Source organism: Barbus barbus (assembly GCF_936440315.1).
Source record: "Barbus barbus genome assembly, chromosome: 3".
Classification (NCBI taxonomy): domain Eukaryota; kingdom Metazoa; phylum Chordata; class Actinopteri; order Cypriniformes; family Cyprinidae; genus Barbus; species Barbus barbus.
In genome coordinates this window covers 43,402,306-43,423,265 of record NC_136731.1, presented here as the reverse complement: position 1 = coordinate 43,423,265, position 20,960 = coordinate 43,402,306, and the positions used below count along the sequence as shown (strand labels likewise).

Here is a 20,960-nt window from a genome sequence, read left to right as displayed (position 1 = left end):
TGGAAGAATAGTTCATTGTAAATATATCATTGATTAATGTCCTTATGAACACTGAACTGTTTGATAATAAACCGCTTTTGTGTTGCTTCACCACTTTCTGCCCAGACGCAGATCAAATTTCAATGATGACGTCATCGTATTATTTTCTGATTGGTTAAAACGTCATCCGCTATTTTCTGCAGCTGCTATTCTGCTGGAATGCGTTCAGCGAAATAAAATCAGTCAAATTCACATCGTTCAACATGCAAACTAGCGTCACAACGAAGATCTTTGCTCTGTTTAGTGTGTTTCTTCTTTACGGGACTTTGCCTTCACTTCAAGCAGGTATGGTTAAAAGCATCTGCGTTTATCAGAGAACGAAAGTGAAAGTAACGAGTACGCGTCGTGATTTAAAACATTTATGGCGACAGAAATGAAATGTGATAAATGCATGCGAAAATCATACGAAATATAAAAGTAATACGAGTTTTGTCAACTAAAAACTCTTTAACTACCATCTAAACAAGACTTTAGAGGCATCAAATCACCAAAGACTTAGATCCTACTGGATAAGCAGATGCATTTGGACAAAATAAACTGAAAAATGGAAATTCATCAAAAGAATGCGTTTCCCAAAAGCATTGCTGGCTAACTGGGTTATTCTTCATTTGTGGTGGCAAGTGGTGTCCCTCTATTTTACAACAGTTGAAATAAACTTTAAATACCAATAAATTATAAAATGTTTGTATTCTGTAGGGTAAACACAACTTGTGCACTGTTAATAGTTAATTATTATTATTTTTTTTAATACATATTTAATTGAGTTTTAGAGATTGCATTAGTTACAAAATATGGATGTTCCCACCTTACATTTAGAGAGGTATCATGGCATGGAATTGCAACAATATAACATTTTTAACACAAAGTGGTTATATTGTGAATAAAGATTTGATTTAACATGTACAATTTTATTAAAAAATACATATTTTGTTTTATTTTTGTGTCACACTTTATTAGTGTCTGTGGTGTTATGTTGATAACTTGCAGATTTGACATATTTTAATCAAAATTTGAATAATTACATAGTTTTTCCACTTTTTCCATTAAACACTATTTCAAAAATGTCCCCTGATCTTGAAATCATCATGATGGCAGCCTCCATTTTAGAAAAGTCTGGATTTAGGTCGATTTTACAGTCTTTTCTGGTAACACCACAGAGCCTGTGTAGTAACTTGCAATATAAAGTCTGTGGTGTTACTTCAAAATGACAAAGACATGGCTGTGTCTCCAGTGTTTGATTGAAATTATTAAAAAATTAAAATATTCTTAAGCTTTCATTTGAATGGATATAGCATATTAAACTAATTTTAAATGCAGAAATATACTTTATTAGAAAAAAACAAACAAGCCTTTTTACAAATTCTGCCTCTCATTTTCCACCCCAATTGAAGAATGACCCAAGTATGGTCGTTAGTTGCATTGAACTCTTATAAGGAAGATTTTTACTTGTTTGTTTTTAGTATTGTGTTCATATTTGGAATGTTGGCTAAAATGTCTCTCCAAGCATTACAGGTGTATATATTATGACTGTTTACCTGCTTTTTCATTCAATTTCATCACAAAACTGTGTATAGTTGTTTATTGTATTGCTCTTCATTGCAGAGAAACACTCGCTGTATTACATTTACACGGCTTTGTCCAAACCTGTCGATCTGCCGGGCATCTATCAGTTCACTGCTATGGGTCTGCTAGACGACAGACAGATCGACTATTACAATAGTGAGGACCAGAAGAAGATTCCCAAACAGACCTGGATGAAGGAGAAACTGCAGGAGGATTACTGGGAAAGAGGAACCCAGTCCAGAAAGAGCAAAGAACAGTGGTTTAATGTGAATATCGACATTCTGATGAAACGCATGGGACACAATGAATCAGGTGAAGTACAGTCAAAATAATCTGCATGTGTAAAATCACCATATTATTATATTTTCATTATTGTTAAAACATTTTGATCCATCTCCATTTCAGATCTTCATGTTCTTCAGTGGAGAACTGGTTGTGAAGTTGAGCAGCAGGGAGATGAAGTGAAGTTTTCCAAAGGCATTAATGAGTACAGCTATGATGGAGATAACTTTCTGTCGTTTGATGATAAAGAGTCTCAGTGGATCGCCCCAGTTGCTGCAGCTCTACCAACCAAGAGAAAATGGGACAATGTGCCGATTCTAAACCAATACACCAAAGGTTACCTGGAGAAAGAGTGTGTGGACTGGCTCAACAAATTCAGAGAATATGCAGACGAGGAGCTCAGAAACGGCTGTGAGTAAATTAATGTGTATATGTTTGATACACTGCTGCAGATGGAACTTATTGATAAACTGATTCCTGTGTTTTCAGCTCCTCCAGATGTTCACGTGTTTGCAAGGAAATCCAGTGATGAATCCAAGCTGAAACTCACCTGTATGGCCACTGGATTCTACCCCAGAGATGTGATGATGACCATTAGGAAATCTCACACATCTCTGCCTGAAGATGAGATTGAATCCACAGGAATCAGACCAAACCATGATGGATCCTACCAGATGAGGAAGAGTGTGGAGATCAACAAGGATGAAGAAGCACAATATGATTGTTTTGTGTCCCACAGAAACTTCAAATCAATTATCATAAAACTGGGTAGGTAAACTGAAAGCATTAAATCATTAGTTAAAGCACAAGTATCGTAATGACCTTGAGTTGTCATTCAGAGTTCAAACATGCAGATAGTTTTCCATCTTTACTCGTGTGTATGAAATATTATGACCTAACACTTTGAGATTAAATGCGTATTTCATTTTCATTTCATTATTTATTTATAAAGCACATTTAAAAACAACCCAAGGTTGACCAAAGTGCAAGGTTTCAGATGATCAATAATATCTTTACAGGTCTGAAGGGTAATTAAATCAAACATGCTCCAAATAGAAGAGCACCTAGTTATTTCAGAAAGAGCATGAGAAGTCACCAATGATTGTGGTCTTGACCATGTTGTCTTCTCAACAAAAAACGACAAAGTTTTGGACATAGGAGATCAGACACATCAGGATGTAAAACAGCGTCTACAGTTGAAAATAAAACTTTTGGTCTATGGTGATTTTTTGAGACCATTTCAGAAAGAAATTTAAATTTAGCAGACTTAGCTGCTTTCTGGAAAACAGAGAGAGACTTCCTTAAAATGTCATAGGACACCTGCAACCTGTCCTTATTCCATTTGCGTTCTGTTCGACTACATTTTTGTTGAAGTGAATGAATGTTGTTAACGATGCTCAGGCAGGTGTTACTAAAAAACTTAAAATATGCATCAGCATCAGAGCTTTCTGAGAACCGGTTTGTGATTGACAGTTCATCAGTTGATTATTATTGTGTATCATTGTTGTGTTTTCCAGGACAAGCTACTCAATCATTGAATGCTGAAACACCTGCTGGTATGTTTTTATTATTTACCTGCAAATTTCAAGTAGATTCAAACCACATCAATTTGACATTTCACTGTTTCTCCAGCAGGACGAGAGAGAGCTGGTGCAACATCAGATAGCAGTGTGACTGGCTCTCTGGAGAAAGTCATTCAGAATGGTAACTCTATTTTAAATTAAATATCAGTTTGTTTCTGTTTCTACATCGGAGAAATCTCATTTACATTCAGGGCAGCTTACAAGAGTGTTTTCATGTTTTTGTGCATTTCATGCATGTTTTCATGCAGAAGGTTGTGTGCCACTGTGCTTGTGTGCATCACGTATATGATGTATACACTGACCAGCCATAAAATTAAAACAACCTGCTTAAATTGCACAAAATCTCATGTTAACCTTGAGTACCTACAGTATAGAGTGGTATAGCATCCTTCATATCTCCATAGAGCCTTTAGTTTGATCAGATTTATAAAAGACAGACACTGCTTTACGCTTCTCTCTGAAAATAGCCGAGCTCCTGGAGGCACGCTGCGGGTGGAGCTAACGAGTCACAAGCATCTATGCACCGATTGCCAACAAAACACAGGAATTTGATGCAGATTTACTTACCGCCTGCGGTTCCTTATTTATGACTGGGATCTTTAATCGCTGGGGCCGCTCCATCTTTCAGTATCAAACGATGTGCAAAACCAATGTCAAACTGGACCTTGTTTATAAAGCATTCGTCACTGAAATGACAGCAACAAACAAACAAACACACTTGCAAAACTCTGTTGCTGCCCTGGAAAACAAACTGCATCCACTGGTCCCATAATGCTTGATTCTTTGGAAAGCTGAACAACGTTAACTTTCCCTCACAACCAAAAACACAGTCCTGTGCAGTGCTGCCGACAACTTCCGTAACCTGAATGAAGCGTGTTGATGGGAGCACTCTGGGAGAAGGACCCATACAAGGACTTCCGCTCTTCATGACGTCATGAAGGGCCATGCTCAAAAAACAAACAAAAAAAACCTTTCAGAAACTTTTATATGTAACGGAGGCCAGCTAGTAGGTGCTGTGCAGGTAAACCTCACTCCCCTGATCTCAAGAGACGCACTAGCGACTGACGCTAGTGGCTGCAGTCTCTAGCCTCCATTTTAGTCCCCCCGCCTCCCACGCTGGAGATCTGGGTTTGAGACCCACTCGGAGCAGGTGAGTGGGACCCGTTACATATGAATCCAGAAGGAGTATATTTGGCACAGAATTACTACATCATATGTCCAAATCGTTGTTTGAAACTTTGGCCATGTTTAGCATAAGAATCCAACTCTTTAACAGTGTAAATATCTCAGAAATGCATGACGGTCCCCCTGCTGCATTATAGCATTGACTGCAGAAGATCTCTGAACTTGTCCTTTGGTTTCAAAGACACTGAGATATTAGTAGCAGATCCTTAAACGTCCTTTGAGTTGAATTGTGAGGCCTCCATGGATCAGATTTTTTTGGTCCAGCATGTCCCAAAAATGCTCAATTTCATTCTCTTCCATTTTGTTTCCGTGTTGCATTCAGTGTTTTTTTTTTTTTTTCATGGATCCCTTCGACTCCTGATTTCCTCCTGCTCCAAAGATCTCTCGAGGGCCATACAAGACTGTTCCTGGAGATAGCTAATTTCACCAGCTACCTGGACGATGCGCTTTGTGCGTTCTATGACGCTAGCCTGAACACTGCTTGCAGAGCGCCGTCGTCCGAAGATGGCCCTCGGGAGGATTTCGATGCCTTTGTTGAGTAGATATTGGCTAGAAACGGATCTCCGTTCACCATCTGCCCTGAGGATGATCTCGCCAATTCCACTCTGGACCCAGAGTCCAGCCCACCATCGCCCCGCTGCACGGAGCCTAAGCCAGAGCCCACCAATGACGGAGAGCCCAAGCCCGCCGCGACCGACGAGCCATCACCGCACAGAGTGACAGAGCAGAGGATCGCTGCAGAGCCGGAGCTGCATATGACGTCAGACCAGGTGCGAGAGCTGTCTAACATGCCCCCCACGAGAGCTCCGCCCACTGCGCCATGGCTGAGGCTGAGTTTAATGTGGATCTGGAACTGTTGTTCCTGATTGCAGCCCTGCTAGCCTGAAGGCTCAAAAATTCCTGCCCGCCCGCCCACTCCTGCCTCCTCAACCGCTGTCGTTTGGCAGTCCATCTGCTCTCTGAATATATTGCAGGAGCAGGTGGGTGTGGAATATAACATTGCGGGAGAGGGACTAAAAAAACAGTCTCATAGACCTCTACCAGGGATTCTCCATCCACGCCAACGATGGAGACTGGCAGATCTGCAGAGCTTGCACCGTACAGATGGTGGGCTGAGGACTCTTTTTTCACCCGCTGTTCGCTCAGACTAATTTTCTTTGCGACCGGAACTTTCCCGCAAAATGTAGGTCTGGTTTCCAGAGTCTCACATTTAAATTTCCGCTACTAAGACAGAAATGGGCTAACAAATAAAAGTGTAGTCTGCACAAAATTTTATTTGTAATTTTATTTGTCTTGTCAAGACACAAATTTTTTTTAACATTTTGCTGTCAACAGTAGGAAAAAAGTGTCACAAAAAAATAAAAATGTAGGTTGCACAAAAATTGAAGCTATTTATTTTTATTCGTCTTTTCAATATACAATATATTTAACATTTTGCAGTTAACACAGTAGCCTAGGAAAAGTGTCGGAGAGAAAAAAAAATGTAGGTTGTACAAAAATAGTATCCTATTTATTTTCATTCGTCTTGTCAAAATACAAAATTCGTTTGACATTTTGCAGTTAACACAGTAGGAAAACTGTCGCAGAGAAAAATAAATAACTAAATATGACATCTGTCATTTAAAATTATAGGCTAAGCAAAATATAAACAAAACCGAGTTGAACATCCTTCAGAGACAGCGCATCCACACTTTGTTCCATTATTGAGCTCTGTCACTCATCAACAACCTGCCTGTTCTGTCTGAGGGCCGTTTATTTACCACCGGTACAGCCTGCTCTGAGGACTATTATGCACAAGCTGAATACAGACCCCGCAAACAAAATGCATGATGCAAAAAGCAGCGGCCCTGCGTGTGGCACGTGCATAACAGTCCTGAGTGCAGGCTGTACTGGTGTTCAATAAGAATGCGTAGGCTAAAGCGCAGATATGCTGTTCTGAAAGGAAGTCAGGAACAGAATATTGTTAGACCCCCCGCTCTCGTTCAAATTTCACCAGAATTACCGACCGCTACTGCCTTTTATTCGGAAATTTAATCCCGCGTCGCAAGAAATCTCGTCGAGTCCCGTGGGAGAGCCGCAGGAATGCAGACCTCTAATCCCCAGACTCCGCACCGGCCTGTCGACCCAGAGCCCTCCGCATTGCAGGCGATCCCACCCACCCGACACACAGCTTCTTCAGTCTGCTGCCATCAGGGAGGAGACTGCGGAGTCTCCAGGCGAGGACCAGCAGACTGAAGGACAGCTTCATACATCAGGCTGTCAGGAAGCTGAACTCCCTCCCGTCCTTGCCCCCCCTCCCCTCTTTCATCCCCATTTAACACAGCAACACACTAGGAAATCTGACTCTGTGACCCCCCCCCCCCCACCGACCAACAAACTGTGACCGGCACCTGTCACTTGTGCAGCACTGGCTGATCACTACCCATCCAACATTGACTGCAAATTACCTCTTCGGATAGTCTGACAAAAACTATCCGAACAGTCACTTCAACTTGTCACTTTAACAGACTGATAAGCTCTTCTTGCACTACACTCATAACAAAACAAAACATCTGCACAGTTTTGTTTTTGTACATTCAACTGGTTTGCACTCCATCTATTCTGCCATGTGCCTTATGCACTTTATCTATCTCTCTTTTTTTATTTTTCTACAATGTCCTCAGACTGATAAGCTCTTTTGCACTACAAATATATCTACACAGTGTTGTTTATTTAACTGGTTTTGCACTCTATCTGCCAGGCGCCTTATGCCACTTTATCGATCTAATTCTTATTTTTTTCTACAATATCCTCATTTGTATATTTGTATAGTTGTATGTACACATGTTTAAACTGTATTTATCTGTATCTGAACGTGTTTAATGTTAACTGTATGCACCAAGGGTCTGAGAGTAACGCAATTTCAATTCTCTGTATGTATGTGCTGTACATGTGGAAGAATTGACAATAAAGCTGACTTGACTTGACTTGACTGTATTACTAATAAATAGCAGATTACACAATTGTCAAAATAATTAGTAGATTGCTTGATTAGCAAAATAATAATTATTTAAGCCCTAGATTAGTTAAAACATTTCAGAATACAACTACATTTTTGTACTTTTTGTGATTTGACAATTTCCTAAAGTATTAATACAAGTATCTGTATTTTGTCTCATCTCGTGAGATAAGTGAATTGTCACACCCATAGTGGCATTAAGTGGTGATATAGCTCATCATTTTCCAAGTGTATGGTATAGCTTTCATTCTTCAGGTCAATCATATATTCATGAAAAAAAAAAAAAGCAGTTTGAAAAAGGAAAGCAATAACTTTGCCATAGTATCCTTTCAAATTTGAAAGTCATTGCATTCTTAGCATGTGCTGCACTTTATTTGTGCCAGTTTGTTTTATTAGTCTATTTATTAGAATTTGAAAGATAATAACAACATTGTGGGATATCACAATAAAGTGAGATCTGATTTTACTCAATGAAAACCAAAACAGTAGTGCTTGAAAAGTCCTTGAAAAATTCTGGAATTAAATTTTGCAGTATCTGTACGAACCCTGTTTAAGTTATCTGTTCTTGGAGCATTTTAATGTTTTTTTGTTGTTGTTGTTAACTGAACTGAACTGTAGTTTTCTGTAGTAAACTGTCTTTTGTATATTAACTATTTTATATTAATTTTCTAGTATTTTACCATTATTTCTTTTGAATGAAACAATTTCGGAAATTTCATGTTTTAGATTGTAGGTCATCTTGTACCCTGTCAAGGACAAAGCAACCAGCAAAACTTGATATCAAAAGCATCCTAAATGTTACATGTGTTTGCACCATATTGTAGAGAGTAACCTTTCTTGGTATTGCTGTTTCAAATAGCCCACCATAATCTGTAGTCTCAGCCTGTCAAGGGCTATTGGCAATGGCAGATACAATACGTTACTAGTTAGTTTCAAGGAAAATCATTTTCAAATAATGTTCTTTTTTTGTTGTTCGCCAAATAACTCCGTGTATATGTCCACCCCCCAACCCCCGGAAAAAAGTTCAGGCTCAGGATTTTTTTTTTTTTTACTTTAACCCCTGTTAAATATTTCACATGCTTTTGAAAATCCAGCGTTTAGTTGACCCTGATAAGTGTTCGTCGTCACATTTGTAAACACGACGGCTTTCTTCTTTTGTGAGGGGTTTTGGCACCATGGCATCTTTGTTTCCCGGCAGACCGAAAATAAACACGATACTCGCGTCTCCCAGAAATACAGTTTAATTCAAACAGTCAGATTTTGACATTCCTGAAGTGTTTCCAGAAAAATATGCCATATGCATCAGACGTTTAGCCAACGTTTCGTGGGCATGACGTCTGAGGCTGAGACTAGGTAGGTACTAACCACTGCGAACTGGGAACAGCCCACAAGACTTTTGAAGACGTTCTGGTCCAATCGTCCAGCCATCACTATCTGGCCCTTGTCAAAGGGCCAGATAGTGATGCACTCAGATCTTTACACGTGCCCATTTTTCCTGCTTCCAACATATGAAATTCAAGAACTGACAGTTTCCTTATGGCCTAATACATTCCACCCCTCGATTGGTCCCTCTGTAATGATATGATCAGTTATTCACTTCAGCTGTCAGTGGTTTTAATGTTGTGGCTGATCAGTAAAGCTAAACCAGCATGAAAGTTTTTTGTTGTTGTTTTGTATATTTCAGATTTTTCTTTAAAGGGTTACTCCACCCCAAAATGAAAATTTTGCCATTAATCACTTACCCCCATGTCGTTCCAAAACTGTAAAAGCTTAGTTCATCTTTGAAACACAATTTAAGATATTTTTGATGCTTTCTGACAGCTCTCTGACCCTTCCATAGACAGCAATGCAATTAACACGATCAACGTCCAGTAACACAGCAAGGATATCGGTAAAATAATCCATGTGACATCAGGGGTTCAACCGTAATTTTACTAAGCTACGAGAATAGTTTTTGTACAGAAAGAAAACAAAAATAACGACTTTATTCATAAATTAGTCCCCGTCACCGTAGTGCCATTTTGGAGAGTATCCACTGCACGTAAACAGCAAATGCTGTTTCTGTGTCAGCCGCACCACACGGGTACACTGATTTTTGTTTTCTTTGTGTAAAAAAAGTATTCTCGTCGCTTCATAAAATTCAGATTGAACCACTAATGGCAGATTGTCTTTCATACTTTTCTGGGCCTTGACAGTGTTAATTACTTGGCAGTCAATGGGACAGTCACAAGCCTCCCGGTTTTCATCCAAAATATTTCAATTCTGTTCCGAAGACGAATTAAGCTTTTACGGGTTTGGAACAATATGGGGGTAAGTGATTAATGACAACATTTTCATTTTGTTGTGGAGTAACCTTTAACCTTATCACTCAATTACCTCTGTTTTCGAATTTTTCAATACAATTACATTAACAGGGTTTATAGCATGCTTTTCTTGGCTTGAAATCCAGCCAATAAGTTTTCCAGTAGAGTATCTTGTTTGGTCCCATTAGGATTGCTTTTGCATTTGGGATTTTGTGATTATCATTACAGATTCAGTCTATATGGCTCTTTCTGTAGCTGAAATCTTTAATGAGCTTCACCCACATAGTGTTTTACATGCTTTCTCATTCAGATTGATCACATTTACACTGGTGAATAGTTGTTTAATTCACATTTTATTGCTCTTCATTGCAGAGAAACACTCGCTGTATTACATTTACACGGCTTTGTCCAAACCTGTCGATCTTCCGGGCATCTATCAGTTCACTGCTATGGGTCTGCTAGACGACAGACAGATCGACTATTACAATAGTGAGGAACAGAAGAAGATTCCCAAACAGACCTGGATGAAGGAGAAACTGCAGGAGGATTACTGGGAAAGAGGAACCCAGTCCAGAAAGAGCAAAGAACAGTGGTTTAATGTGAATATCGACATTCTGATGAAACGCATGGGACACAATGAATCAGGTGAAGTACAGTCATACAAAATAATCTGCATGTGTAAAATCACCATATTATTATATTTTCATTATTGTTAAAACATTTTGATCCATCTCCATTTCAGATCTTCATGTTCTTCAGTGGAGAACTGGTTGTGAAGTTGAGCAGCAGGGAGATGAAGTGAAGTTTTCCAAAGGCATTAATGAGTACAGCTATGATGGAGATAACTTTCTGTCGTTTGATGATAAAGAGTCTCAGTGGATCGCCCCAGTTGCTGTAGCTCTACCAACCAAGAGAAAATGGGATAATGTGCCGATTCTAAACCAATACATCAAAGGTTACCTGGAGAAAGAGTGTGTGGACTGGCTCAACAAATTCACAGAATATGCAGACGAGGAGCTCAGAAATGGCTGTGAGTAAATTAATGTGTATATATTTGATGCACTGCTGCAGATGGAACTTATTCATAAACTGATTGTTGTGTTTTCAGCTCCTCCAGATGTTCATGTTTTTGCAAGGAAATCCAGTGATGAATCCAAGCTGAAACTCACCTGTATGGCCACTGGATTCTACCCCAGAGATGTGATGATGACCATTAGGAAATCTCACACATCTCTGCCTGAAGATGAGATTGAATCCACAGGAATCAGACCAAACCATGATGGATCCTACCAGATGAGGAAGAGTGTGGAGATCAACAAGGATGAAGAAGCAGAATATGATTGTTTTGTGTCCCACAGAAACTTCAAATCAATTATCATAAAACTGGGTAGGTAAACTGAAAGCATTAAATCATTAGTTAAAGCATAAGTATCGTAATGACCTTGAGTTGTCATTCAGAGTTCAAACATGCAGATAGTTTTCCATCTTTACTTGTGTGTATGAAATATTAGGACCTGACACTTTGAGATTAAATGTGTATTTCATTTTCATTTCATTATTTATTTATAAAGCACATTTAAAAACAACCCAAGGTTGACCAAAGTTGCTGTACGGATAAGGAAGCTCAAATAATAATAAAAAAGAATCTATAAAATGTTAAATTAGAATAATACATTAAAAACCCAGACTAAGAAAATGTCTTTTAAGTTTTGATATAAAAGAGGAGAGTGATGACACCATTCGGATGGATACCAGGAGGCTATTCCAGAGTTTGGGGCCCGCTATCGCAAAAGCATGGCCTCCACAATGTTTTAACCTTGATCGACGAACAGAAAGCACTCCAAGGTTGCTAGATCTAAGTGTCCTGGACAGATTATGACAACGTAAGAGATTAGATAAATAAGTTGGAGCTAGGTCGTGTAATGCTTTTAAAACACAAACTACAGTTTTAAATTCTATTCTCTGTTTGACTGGTACGCAGTGCAGAGAAGTTAAAATGGGAGAAATGCGATTGAACTTGCGACCACCAGTCAGCAGCCTGGCTGAAGCATTTTGAACCATTTTGAACCATTTGAAGGCGTCCAATCGATGATTGGTTTGTTCCATATTAGAGTGAATTGCAGTAGTCAAGGCGTGAAGTAATAAATTCATGGATGACTTTCAAAATTCTTTAGAGAAAGAAAATGTTTAACTTTTTACGAGACGTCGTAAATGGTAAAAACAGGATTTAACAGAATTAATCTGTTTATCAAACTTGAGACCTGAATCAAACAACACTCCTAGATTTTTCACACATGGAGAGACATAAGAAGTTAAGTCGCCAAGGTCAAGATCACCCAAGTCATAAAAATCACTTCGACCAAACAGTACTGTTTCGGTTTTATTCTCATTTAAGGCCAGAAAATTGTGAGTAAACCATAATTTTTCTTCCTGTAAACACACCAGCAGGACCTCTATTGATCTTGAATCATTATGTTTAAAGGGCAGGTACAATTGGGTGTCATCAGCCTATAAGTGAAAAGATACTCCATATTTTAAAAAGATGGAGCCCAATGGCAGCAGGTATAATGAGAACAATGTTGGAGCAAGAATAGATCCCTGCAGAACACCACAGGAGAGATGTGCTGCTGAGGAAGTGTGTTTTCCAATACATACAGAAAACTTCTTATTCGTTAAAAAGGAATTAAACCAATTTAAAACGGATCAACCATTTCGAAAGCTGAGCTAAGATCTAAAAGGGCCAGAGCGACAGCACTCCCATTATCTGTAGCCAGCATAATCTCATTAGTAACTTTCAAAAGAGCAGATTCGGTACTGTGAAGTTTTCTGAATCCTGACTGAAAAGTCTCATATAATGAATTAGATTCCAGAAAAGAATGCAGTTGAGTAAATACAACCTTTTCTAAAATTTTTGAAATGAAAGGAAGATTAGAAATTGGTCTGAAATTAACTAAATCAGACACATCAAGATTTCGTTTCTTCAAAAGAGGAGTGACTGCAGCATGTTTTAGGCAGTCAGAGACCGTACCAGTACTCAAACACATGTTTATAAAAACAGGAGATCAGGCCCTATAGTATCAACAATTTGCTTAAAACCGTGTGATGGAATATTATCATAAGGACGAAAAGTAGGTTTCAACTGATCAATAATACCTTTACAGGTCTGAAGGGTAATTAAATCAAACATGCTCCAAATAGAAGAGCACCTAGTTATTTCAGAAAGAGCATGAGACGTCACCAGTGATTGTGGTCTTGACCATGTTGTCTTCTCAACAAAAAACGACATAGGAGATAAGACACATCAGGATGTAAAACAGCGTCTACAGTTGAAAATAAAACTTTTGGTCTATGGTGATTTTTTGAGACCATTTCAGAAAGAAATTTAAATTTAGCAGACTTAGCTGCTTTCTGGAAAACAGAGAGAGACGCCCTTAAAATGTCATAGGACACCTGCAACCTGTCCTTATTCCATTTGCGTTCTGCTCGTCTACATGTTTGTTGAAGTGGATGAATGTTGTTAACGATGCTCAGGCAGGTGTTACTAAAAAACTTAAAATATGCATCAGCATCAGATCTTTCTGAGAACCGGTTTGTGATTGACAGTTCATCAGTTGATTATTATTGTGTATCCTTGTTGCGTTTTCCAGGACAAGCTACTCAATCATTGAATGCTGAAACACCTGCTGGTATGTTTTTATTATTTACCTGCAAATTTCAAGTAGATTCAAACCACATCAATTTGATATTTCACTGTTTCTCCAGCAGGACGAGAGAGAGCTGGTGCAACATCAGATAGCAGTGTGACTGTCTCTCTGGAGAAAGTCATTCAGAATGGTAACTCTATTTTAAATTAAATATCAGTTTGTTTCTGTTTCTACATCTGAGAAATCTAATTTACATTCAGGGCAGCTTACAAGGGTGTCTTGAGTTTCCAGGCTTGATCCACAACATTAAAACCACCTGTTTAATATCATGTCGCTCCCCCGGTGCATTGAGGCACTGACTCCACAAAACCTCTCAACTTGTCCTTTGGTTTTCCAAGACACCAAGACATTAGTAACAGATCCTTTAAGTCCTGCAAGTTGAAAGGTGGGGCCTCCATAGATTGGTCAATCACGTCCCATAGATGCTCAATGGGATTGAAATCTGGGTTAATTTTAGGCCAAGGCAACATCTTGAACTTATCATCATGTGAAGATTTCCTGCTTCCAACACATAAAATTCTAGAACTGTCTTACTGCTTAATATAGCCTACCTCTTGATGGGTGCCACTGTAATGATGTAATCAGTTATTCACTTCAGCTGTCAGTGGTTTTAATATTGTGGCTGATCAGTGTAGCTGGATTACCAATAAAGATAAACCAGCATGAACGTTTTATTTATTTTTTTGTGTCCTTTTTGTATTCTTTTTGATTTTCTTTAGCCTTGTCATCCAATTACTTCTGTTTTCAAATAAAAAAGTTTAAGGAGAATTACATAAACTAGGATTCTTTTCTTAGACTGAATTCAAATTTAGTTTTGCAGTCTTGATTGATCCCATTAGGATTGCTTTGGGATCGTCATAAATCATTATATTTGGTTCTTTCTGTTGCTGTAATATTTTGAGACTGTTTAATGACCTTCACCTGCACAATTACCTGTTTTCTCCTTCACTTTGATTAAACCAGTGAATAGTTATTTTTATTCAATATTGTATTGCTCTTCATTGCAGAGAAACACTCGCTGTATTACATTTACACGGCTTTGTCCAAACCTGTCGATCTGCCGGGCATCTATCAGTTCACTGCTATGGGTCTGCTAGACGACAGACAGATCGACTATTACAATAGTGAGGACCAGAAGAAGATTCCCAAACAGACCTGGATGAAGGAGAAACTGCAGGAGGATTACTGGGAAAGAGGAACCCAGTCCAGAAAGAGCAAAGAACAGTGGTTTAATGTGAATATCGACATTCTGATGAAACGCATGGGACACAATGAATCAGGTGAAGTACAGTCATACAGATTAAACTGCATATGTTCAGTCTATCCTTTAGGCAAGCAGTTGCTCCTTTCTCTTGGAAGTGTCTACAGTGATCCCAATTTATAAATCTGGAGATAAATCAAATTTGAGCAATTACAGTCCTATTAGAATTGTCAATATTATCTAAGGTTGCAGAAATTAAGGTTGTAATATCTAAGTTTGTAGAAAAAGGGTAGCTAAGCTTCTAATTAAACATCTAAATAATGGCTATACTTCTTGTTTTGTAAAAAAACGTTACATACTGGAGCTGAAGGCATTTGATGCTGTGTTGACCATCAGTTTCTTTTATCTAAACTAAAACTAATTTTCCATAAGAGGCATTACTGGATAAAGTCATATTCCTCAAATAGGAAGCAATACGTGAGTGTATTGATGGCACAAAATCTTCTTACCTGATTCGCGCTACAGGTGTTCCAAGGCTCTATCGTGGGACCAGTTTCATTTTCAGTTCATAATAATGATTTATCTGAAATGTCTAAAATATTCAGGTGTATGTAGATGATGTACTAACTTGCAACCAATGCAAATAACTTAGAGCAATTTGGCTTATTAAGTCGGGTTTACTGTTGAATAAGAAAACTGTGCGTTACAAAACAATTAGTAGAGATGAGGTGAGGAGCTTGAAACTGTTAATGAGTTGACATTTTTTGGGGTCATTTTTTGGATTCGACTTCCAGTATTTGTTTATTTGTCTCTTATATAGTGTTTTATGCATTGTTTGTTTGTGGTCATTTTGCTTCCTGTTCGTTTCAGATCTTCATGTTCTTCAGTGGAGACACGGTTGTGAAGTTGAGCAACAGGGAGATGAAGTGAAGTTTTCCAAAGGCATTAGCGAGTACAGCTATGATGGAGAGGACTTTCTGTCTTTTGATATTAAAGAGGTTCAGTGGGTTGTCTCAGTTGACGCAGCTCTACCAACCAAGAGAAAATGGGACAATGTGCCGATCCTAAACCAATACACCAAAGGCTACCTGGAGAAAGAGTGTGTGGACTGGCTCAACAAATTCAGAGAATATGGACTATATGAGCTCAGACACGGCTGTGAGTAAATGTTTTTGGATTTATTTGATGATCTGCAGCTGTTATAAGGATGAGACTGATAAATTGATTTATGTGTTTTCAGCTTCTCCAACAGTTCATGTGTTTGCAAAAAGGTCTATCAAAGACAAATCCAAGCTGAAACTCACCTGTATGGCCACTGGATTCTCCCCCAGAGATGTGATGATGACCATTAGGAAATCTCACACATCTCTGCCTGATGATGAGATTGAATCCACAGGAATCAGACCAAACCATGATGGGACCTTCCAGATGAGGAAGAGTGTGGAGACCCAGGAGAATGAAAAAGCAGAATATGATTGTTTTGTGTCCCACAGAGCCCCCAAAGAAACAATTATCGTCACTTGGGGTAATTAAAGCAGTGTAGTGAAAGAAATATCACTTAATATTGGACTAAAAAAGCTGTGCATGTTTTTGCTTGTGATATCCTTAAAACTCTTTCTATATATATATATATATTTTTTTTTATATATATAGATGGAAAATAGGCTACTCTCCTGTGATGATTGGAATTAAACCTGTTTCACACTGGAAGCCTTAATGCGAGTGTAAGCAGTGGAAATCAGTTCAGCTTGCTTTTTAAGCTCTACTTTAAATCATTTTAACATGCTTTTGCGTTGTTTGTGATTCCAGTCTATTGCATGTTTTTTGTTTGTTAGTTTGTTTTACACAAGCTACATGCACCTAAATAATCAATAATCATAAATAATAATGTTACTCCTGTCCTGTAGCTCCGTTGATATTAATGCAGTGGCTTTCTGAACGCAGCATAGATGCACTGTGCATGCATTGACATTTTGTTCAGAATAAATATAATGCACATGTAAATGAATATGTGGATTAGATTGCAAAGGGCTCATATAAACAGAATTTTCAGAATCTGAAATTGGATTGGATTCATTCGGATTGACAAGGAGTAATGCATGTAAATATACTGACAGTGTTAGTCAGGCTTTTAAAACATTTTTGTCATTCTATATTCATCTTGATAACAAAACAAATCACAGTTATTTTAAAAGGATCATGAATTGAATTTTTTATAATAAATTGTGCACTTATAATGTAATATTTTTACATTAAACACATAATTTAGAAATAAATGGCTATGTTCTACTCTGTTTTTGACCCTCTGGTTTTAACACACCATAAGGGCACGTCTCCTTTAAGACTTCGGTGTAACCGCAGCCCGTGACCGTGAATCTTGGCACAGGTTACATCTAATCTCCACATATTTACACATCTACACATGACTTATTGCACTAATGAATGTTACTAAATAATAAATAAAACTGAAAAGAAGTTTTGAGAGAATATTATAGTAGGCTGAATAACATGTTTGTGTCCAAGTGCTTTTAGATAATTCTTACTTTTACATTAGTATTAATACTATTAGTATTCGCAAAGTATTTGTTGGTGTGTCTAATGTCATGCTGTTTAGTTTTCAAAGCAGAAACCCACTAAAACCAAATTAAGAAGAACTTTTTTATATATAACACTTTATACAGATTGTTTCAAAGCAGCTTTACATGGATAAATAGAGGGAAAAAAGTATCTGTAATCCAAAGATCTAACCAGTCTTATACACAGTACTATGTTGATTTCTTTTTCTTTTTTTTACAGGGAATGAGTGACATTTTAAACAGACACTATCTCTTATTATATGCTGAGTTTATTAAATGTGCTTGTAGTTGTACTTCTAGAAGAATGTTCATTTGAGCAATTTAAGGAGTTTAAAGCAACGTACTTATTCACTCAGCACTGAACTATTCATCATAGTTTTTTTTTTTTTAAACAGCAATAAACCACTCTAGGCTGTGCACAATGGGTTTCACTGACTGGCAAAAACTCTATATATTGCTTGCTTCACTACTTCTGTACTGATGACATCATCGCTCTGTTTTCTTATTGGTTGAAACAACATGGTTGTTTTTTTCTTGCTTCCAGGTTTCCGAATATGAAAGCACCATTAGTTGTGTAAAGTGACTTCCAGTCTAAACATCAATGGCTGAAGCAACATCACTTTAGCGTCCCTCATTGCTCAAATAATAAGCAATGGCAACTGTATTTGATATTTCATGCATTTCCAAGCAGAGGTGTAAAATACTTGAGTAATTTTACTTGATTACTTTACTTAATTATTATTTTGGGGAATTTTTTCTTTATTCAAGAACAATTTAAACTGACTACTTGTACTTTTACTTGATAATATTTCTGAAGAAAAAAACAGTACTTTTTACTCCTTACAATTTTATTTCAACTTAAAAAGTACATTACATTTTTATTTTAAGCACACAGTTCTACTTCAGTTATGACTTTCATCGGGTAAATGTCTGGCTTCAAAAGTTCACCATCAAATCTGAGGAAGCATGTTGTGGCAGCAAAGTTGTGTTTTCCCCCCCAAAAAAGTTTATTCATTATTCTTTCTGTTTTGATAGAGCCATTAGCTGTGTAATATTTTGGCTGGATGCACAAGATTGAGTGCAAATAAAATCAGTGATGAAGATTTAAATATAATAATTTTGTGGGATTTTTTTTTTTATTAAATGTTACAAATCTCCAAAAAAGTGTTTAAATGAACATTGTGTGTTTACTTAATTGTGATTCATGTTGTGATGTTCTTAGCAGGTAATGGATAAGTTGTTTTAATGTCATTATGTGACACATTGAGGAGGAATTTGGACTCTCAATTAATATTTTTTTTATCTTAATAATTACACGATTTTCTCATTAATTCATATAATTAGTCACAAATTATTATGTAGCAATATTTTCTGAGAAAAAGCCCAAATAGAAATGCCTCAAATAAACAATTAAAAGATGAATTATCCTTTTAGACAGTGACATAGACAACACACAAAAGTGGGCTTTCAAAACGTTAATGTTGTATGTTTTAATTATATGACTCTCCTCATTAATTCAACCCATTCTTGCATTCGGTCTAGAATATGTTTCTAACCTCTGCATCACATTTTTATTAAAAGTGATAGTTTTGACACCCAAAAAAGTTTATTGTTTTAAGTTTGTCCAAGGGGACAGGACCACTTCAGGAACAACACAAAGGGAACACGGCGGTCAAGTTTAAAATATTGATTCATTAACAGGGGTTGTATGAGTTACTGTCATTCACTTTGTGTCGTTTTTGGATGTCCCATACTTGTCTTATAAGAAGAGAGATGATTTAGTTTAGATGATTTAGATCTTAGTTTGTGTTCATCTGATAGATACAAGTCATATATATATGTGTGTGTGTGTGTGTGTTCCACTGTGCTGAATTTTAATTATCGCTTCACTAGATATGTGTTTGACCTGTGCCATTGCATTTTGTTTCGTTTCTCCCATTAACCAAACTTCTGTATGTCTTAAAAAAAAAACTTAAAAAAAAACTTTTACTCAAGTATGCTTTTGGCCAGATACTTGTACTTTTAATTGAGTAACATTTTCACTGAGTAACCGTACTTTCACTTGAGTAAAATTTTTGTACACTTGTTACACCTCTGTTTCCAAGCGATGGACATGAGAGAAAGAAGTGGGTGTATGTTATTCGTCACATAAAAGGTAGTGCATTTGTTTGTGTGAACTACCTAATTTTGTGACCCTAGAGTAGGTGCTGTATTGAGCTAAACTGACTTACTCCTAAACCCAATTCTGACCCTAAACCTGCCCTCAACTACAGCGCCTATAGGGTCACAGAATTCATTGCAACACCACACTTTACCAACACTGATTACAGTGCCACCACCGGTTGTAAGCGTCTCAGAAAAGCACCAGTTTTGTTCTGATTTATTTTTTGAATGATTCTGATTTTATTGCATTCAGTGTAAACGGAGACTGATAACGTATTGATGTTATGGTAGATGAGGCTCGTGCAGTGCAGCCTGTCTAAGTGAAAGAGAGAGACTCGTGCGGAAATAAAAACAAATGAGTGGAATATATACATATAAGATAACTCAGAGAAAGTTACAGAAGCAGTAGAAAGTGTGCTTACATCTGTTCATCATATAAAGAAATCATGTCACTTCAGAAGCCTTAGACTGAACCGTTCTAATAATATGGATTTGTTTTTTGATTTCTTTACAAGGGTAAGTAAATGGCCATTTTCATTCTGGGGTGAACTAACCCTTCAAGGCAGGTGTGTTGAGGCAAGTTGGAGCTAAACTCTGAAGGACACTGGCCCTCCAGGACCGAGTCTGGTGACCCCTGTTCTAGTTTAACAGGTTTTTAATTTCTTATCTAAAGTAACCTGAAATTACTGTGGCTTCTTGCGCTTCCTCATCAGCCTTTAACAGTTAAACCTGTTCTCATACTCTACATGTGTATGAAACATTCTCTATCTATTCTACATGAATTATAAACCAAGTATGAAAAATGTCCAGAGTTTTCATGTTATTAGATTTTTAACAAAAATTAAATTTGTAACAAGGGGTGCGTTTTACCCTGTAAACTGTAGGTCAGCTTCCCGTATGGTCATTCCATGCACAGAACAAAACATACACACAATTGGAGCGTATGAGAAAACAGGTCTTTTAAAGGTCAGACAAAGAAATAAGTCTTTGTTCAGAGCACTGGTTTGGGAAATTGAATCAGATATAGTGTTATAAATCAAGAAAAACTGTCACTGCTTTCTCCTTCACTTTACTCACCTTTAAACCAGTGAATAATTTTACATATTTTATTGCTCTTCATTGTAGAGAAACACTCGCTGTATTTACAGGTATTCCAACATGATAACGACCCCAAACACACCTCCAAGACCACCACTGCCTTGCTAAAGAAGCTGAGGGTAAAGGTGATGGACTGGCCAAGCATGTCTCCAGACCTAAACCCTATTGAGCATCTGTGGGGTCTCTAACATCCACCAGCTCCGTGATGTCATCATGGAGGAGTGGAAGAGGACTCCAGTGGTAACCTGTGAAGCTCTGGTGAACT

At 37.6% G+C, this 20,960-nt stretch overlaps 1 protein-coding gene across 3 annotated transcripts; it reads left to right on the top strand.

Moving 5' to 3' along the window:
- Positions 1 to 138: 138 nt before the first annotated feature.
- LOC306857473 (uncharacterized protein) lies at positions 139 to 19,032 on the top strand. Of its 3 annotated transcripts, none has more exons than XM_079397447.1 (15): positions 139 to 324; positions 1,642 to 1,914; positions 2,008 to 2,295; positions 2,374 to 2,652; positions 3,402 to 3,440; positions 3,517 to 3,588; positions 10,326 to 10,598; positions 10,696 to 10,983; positions 11,062 to 11,340; positions 13,601 to 13,639; positions 13,716 to 13,787; positions 14,665 to 14,937; positions 15,729 to 16,016; positions 16,099 to 16,383; positions 17,979 to 19,032. In XM_079397447.1, exons 1-15 carry the CDS (start codon positions 243 to 245, stop codon positions 17,990 to 17,992), a joined length of 2,844 nt encoding a protein of 947 aa, XP_079253573.1. In that variant the 5' UTR covers positions 139 to 242; the 3' UTR covers positions 17,993 to 19,032. The 3 variants fall into 3 exon arrangements, with proteins under 3 accessions (XP_079253573.1, XP_079253574.1, XP_079253575.1); XM_079397448.1 differs by lacking the exon at positions 17,979 to 19,032 and adding an exon at positions 16,512 to 17,127 and having other exon boundaries at positions 174 to 324; XM_079397449.1 differs by lacking the exon at positions 17,979 to 19,032 and having other exon boundaries at positions 174 to 324; positions 16,099 to 16,503.
- The last annotated feature ends 1,928 nt before the right edge of the window (positions 19,033 to 20,960 follow it).

Coding starts and splice junctions, on each gene's coding strand:
- LOC306857473 (XM_079397447.1), top strand. CDS start 243: ATGCAAACTAGCGTCACAACGAAGATCTTTGCTCTGTTTAGTGTGTTT. Junction 1,915..2,007: donor CATGGGACACAATGAATCAG/GTGAAGTACAGT, acceptor TCTCCATTTCAG/ATCTTCATGTTCTTCAGTGG. Junction 13,640..13,715: donor GAATGCTGAAACACCTGCTG/GTATGTTTTTAT, acceptor CTGTTTCTCCAG/CAGGACGAGAGAGAGCTGGT.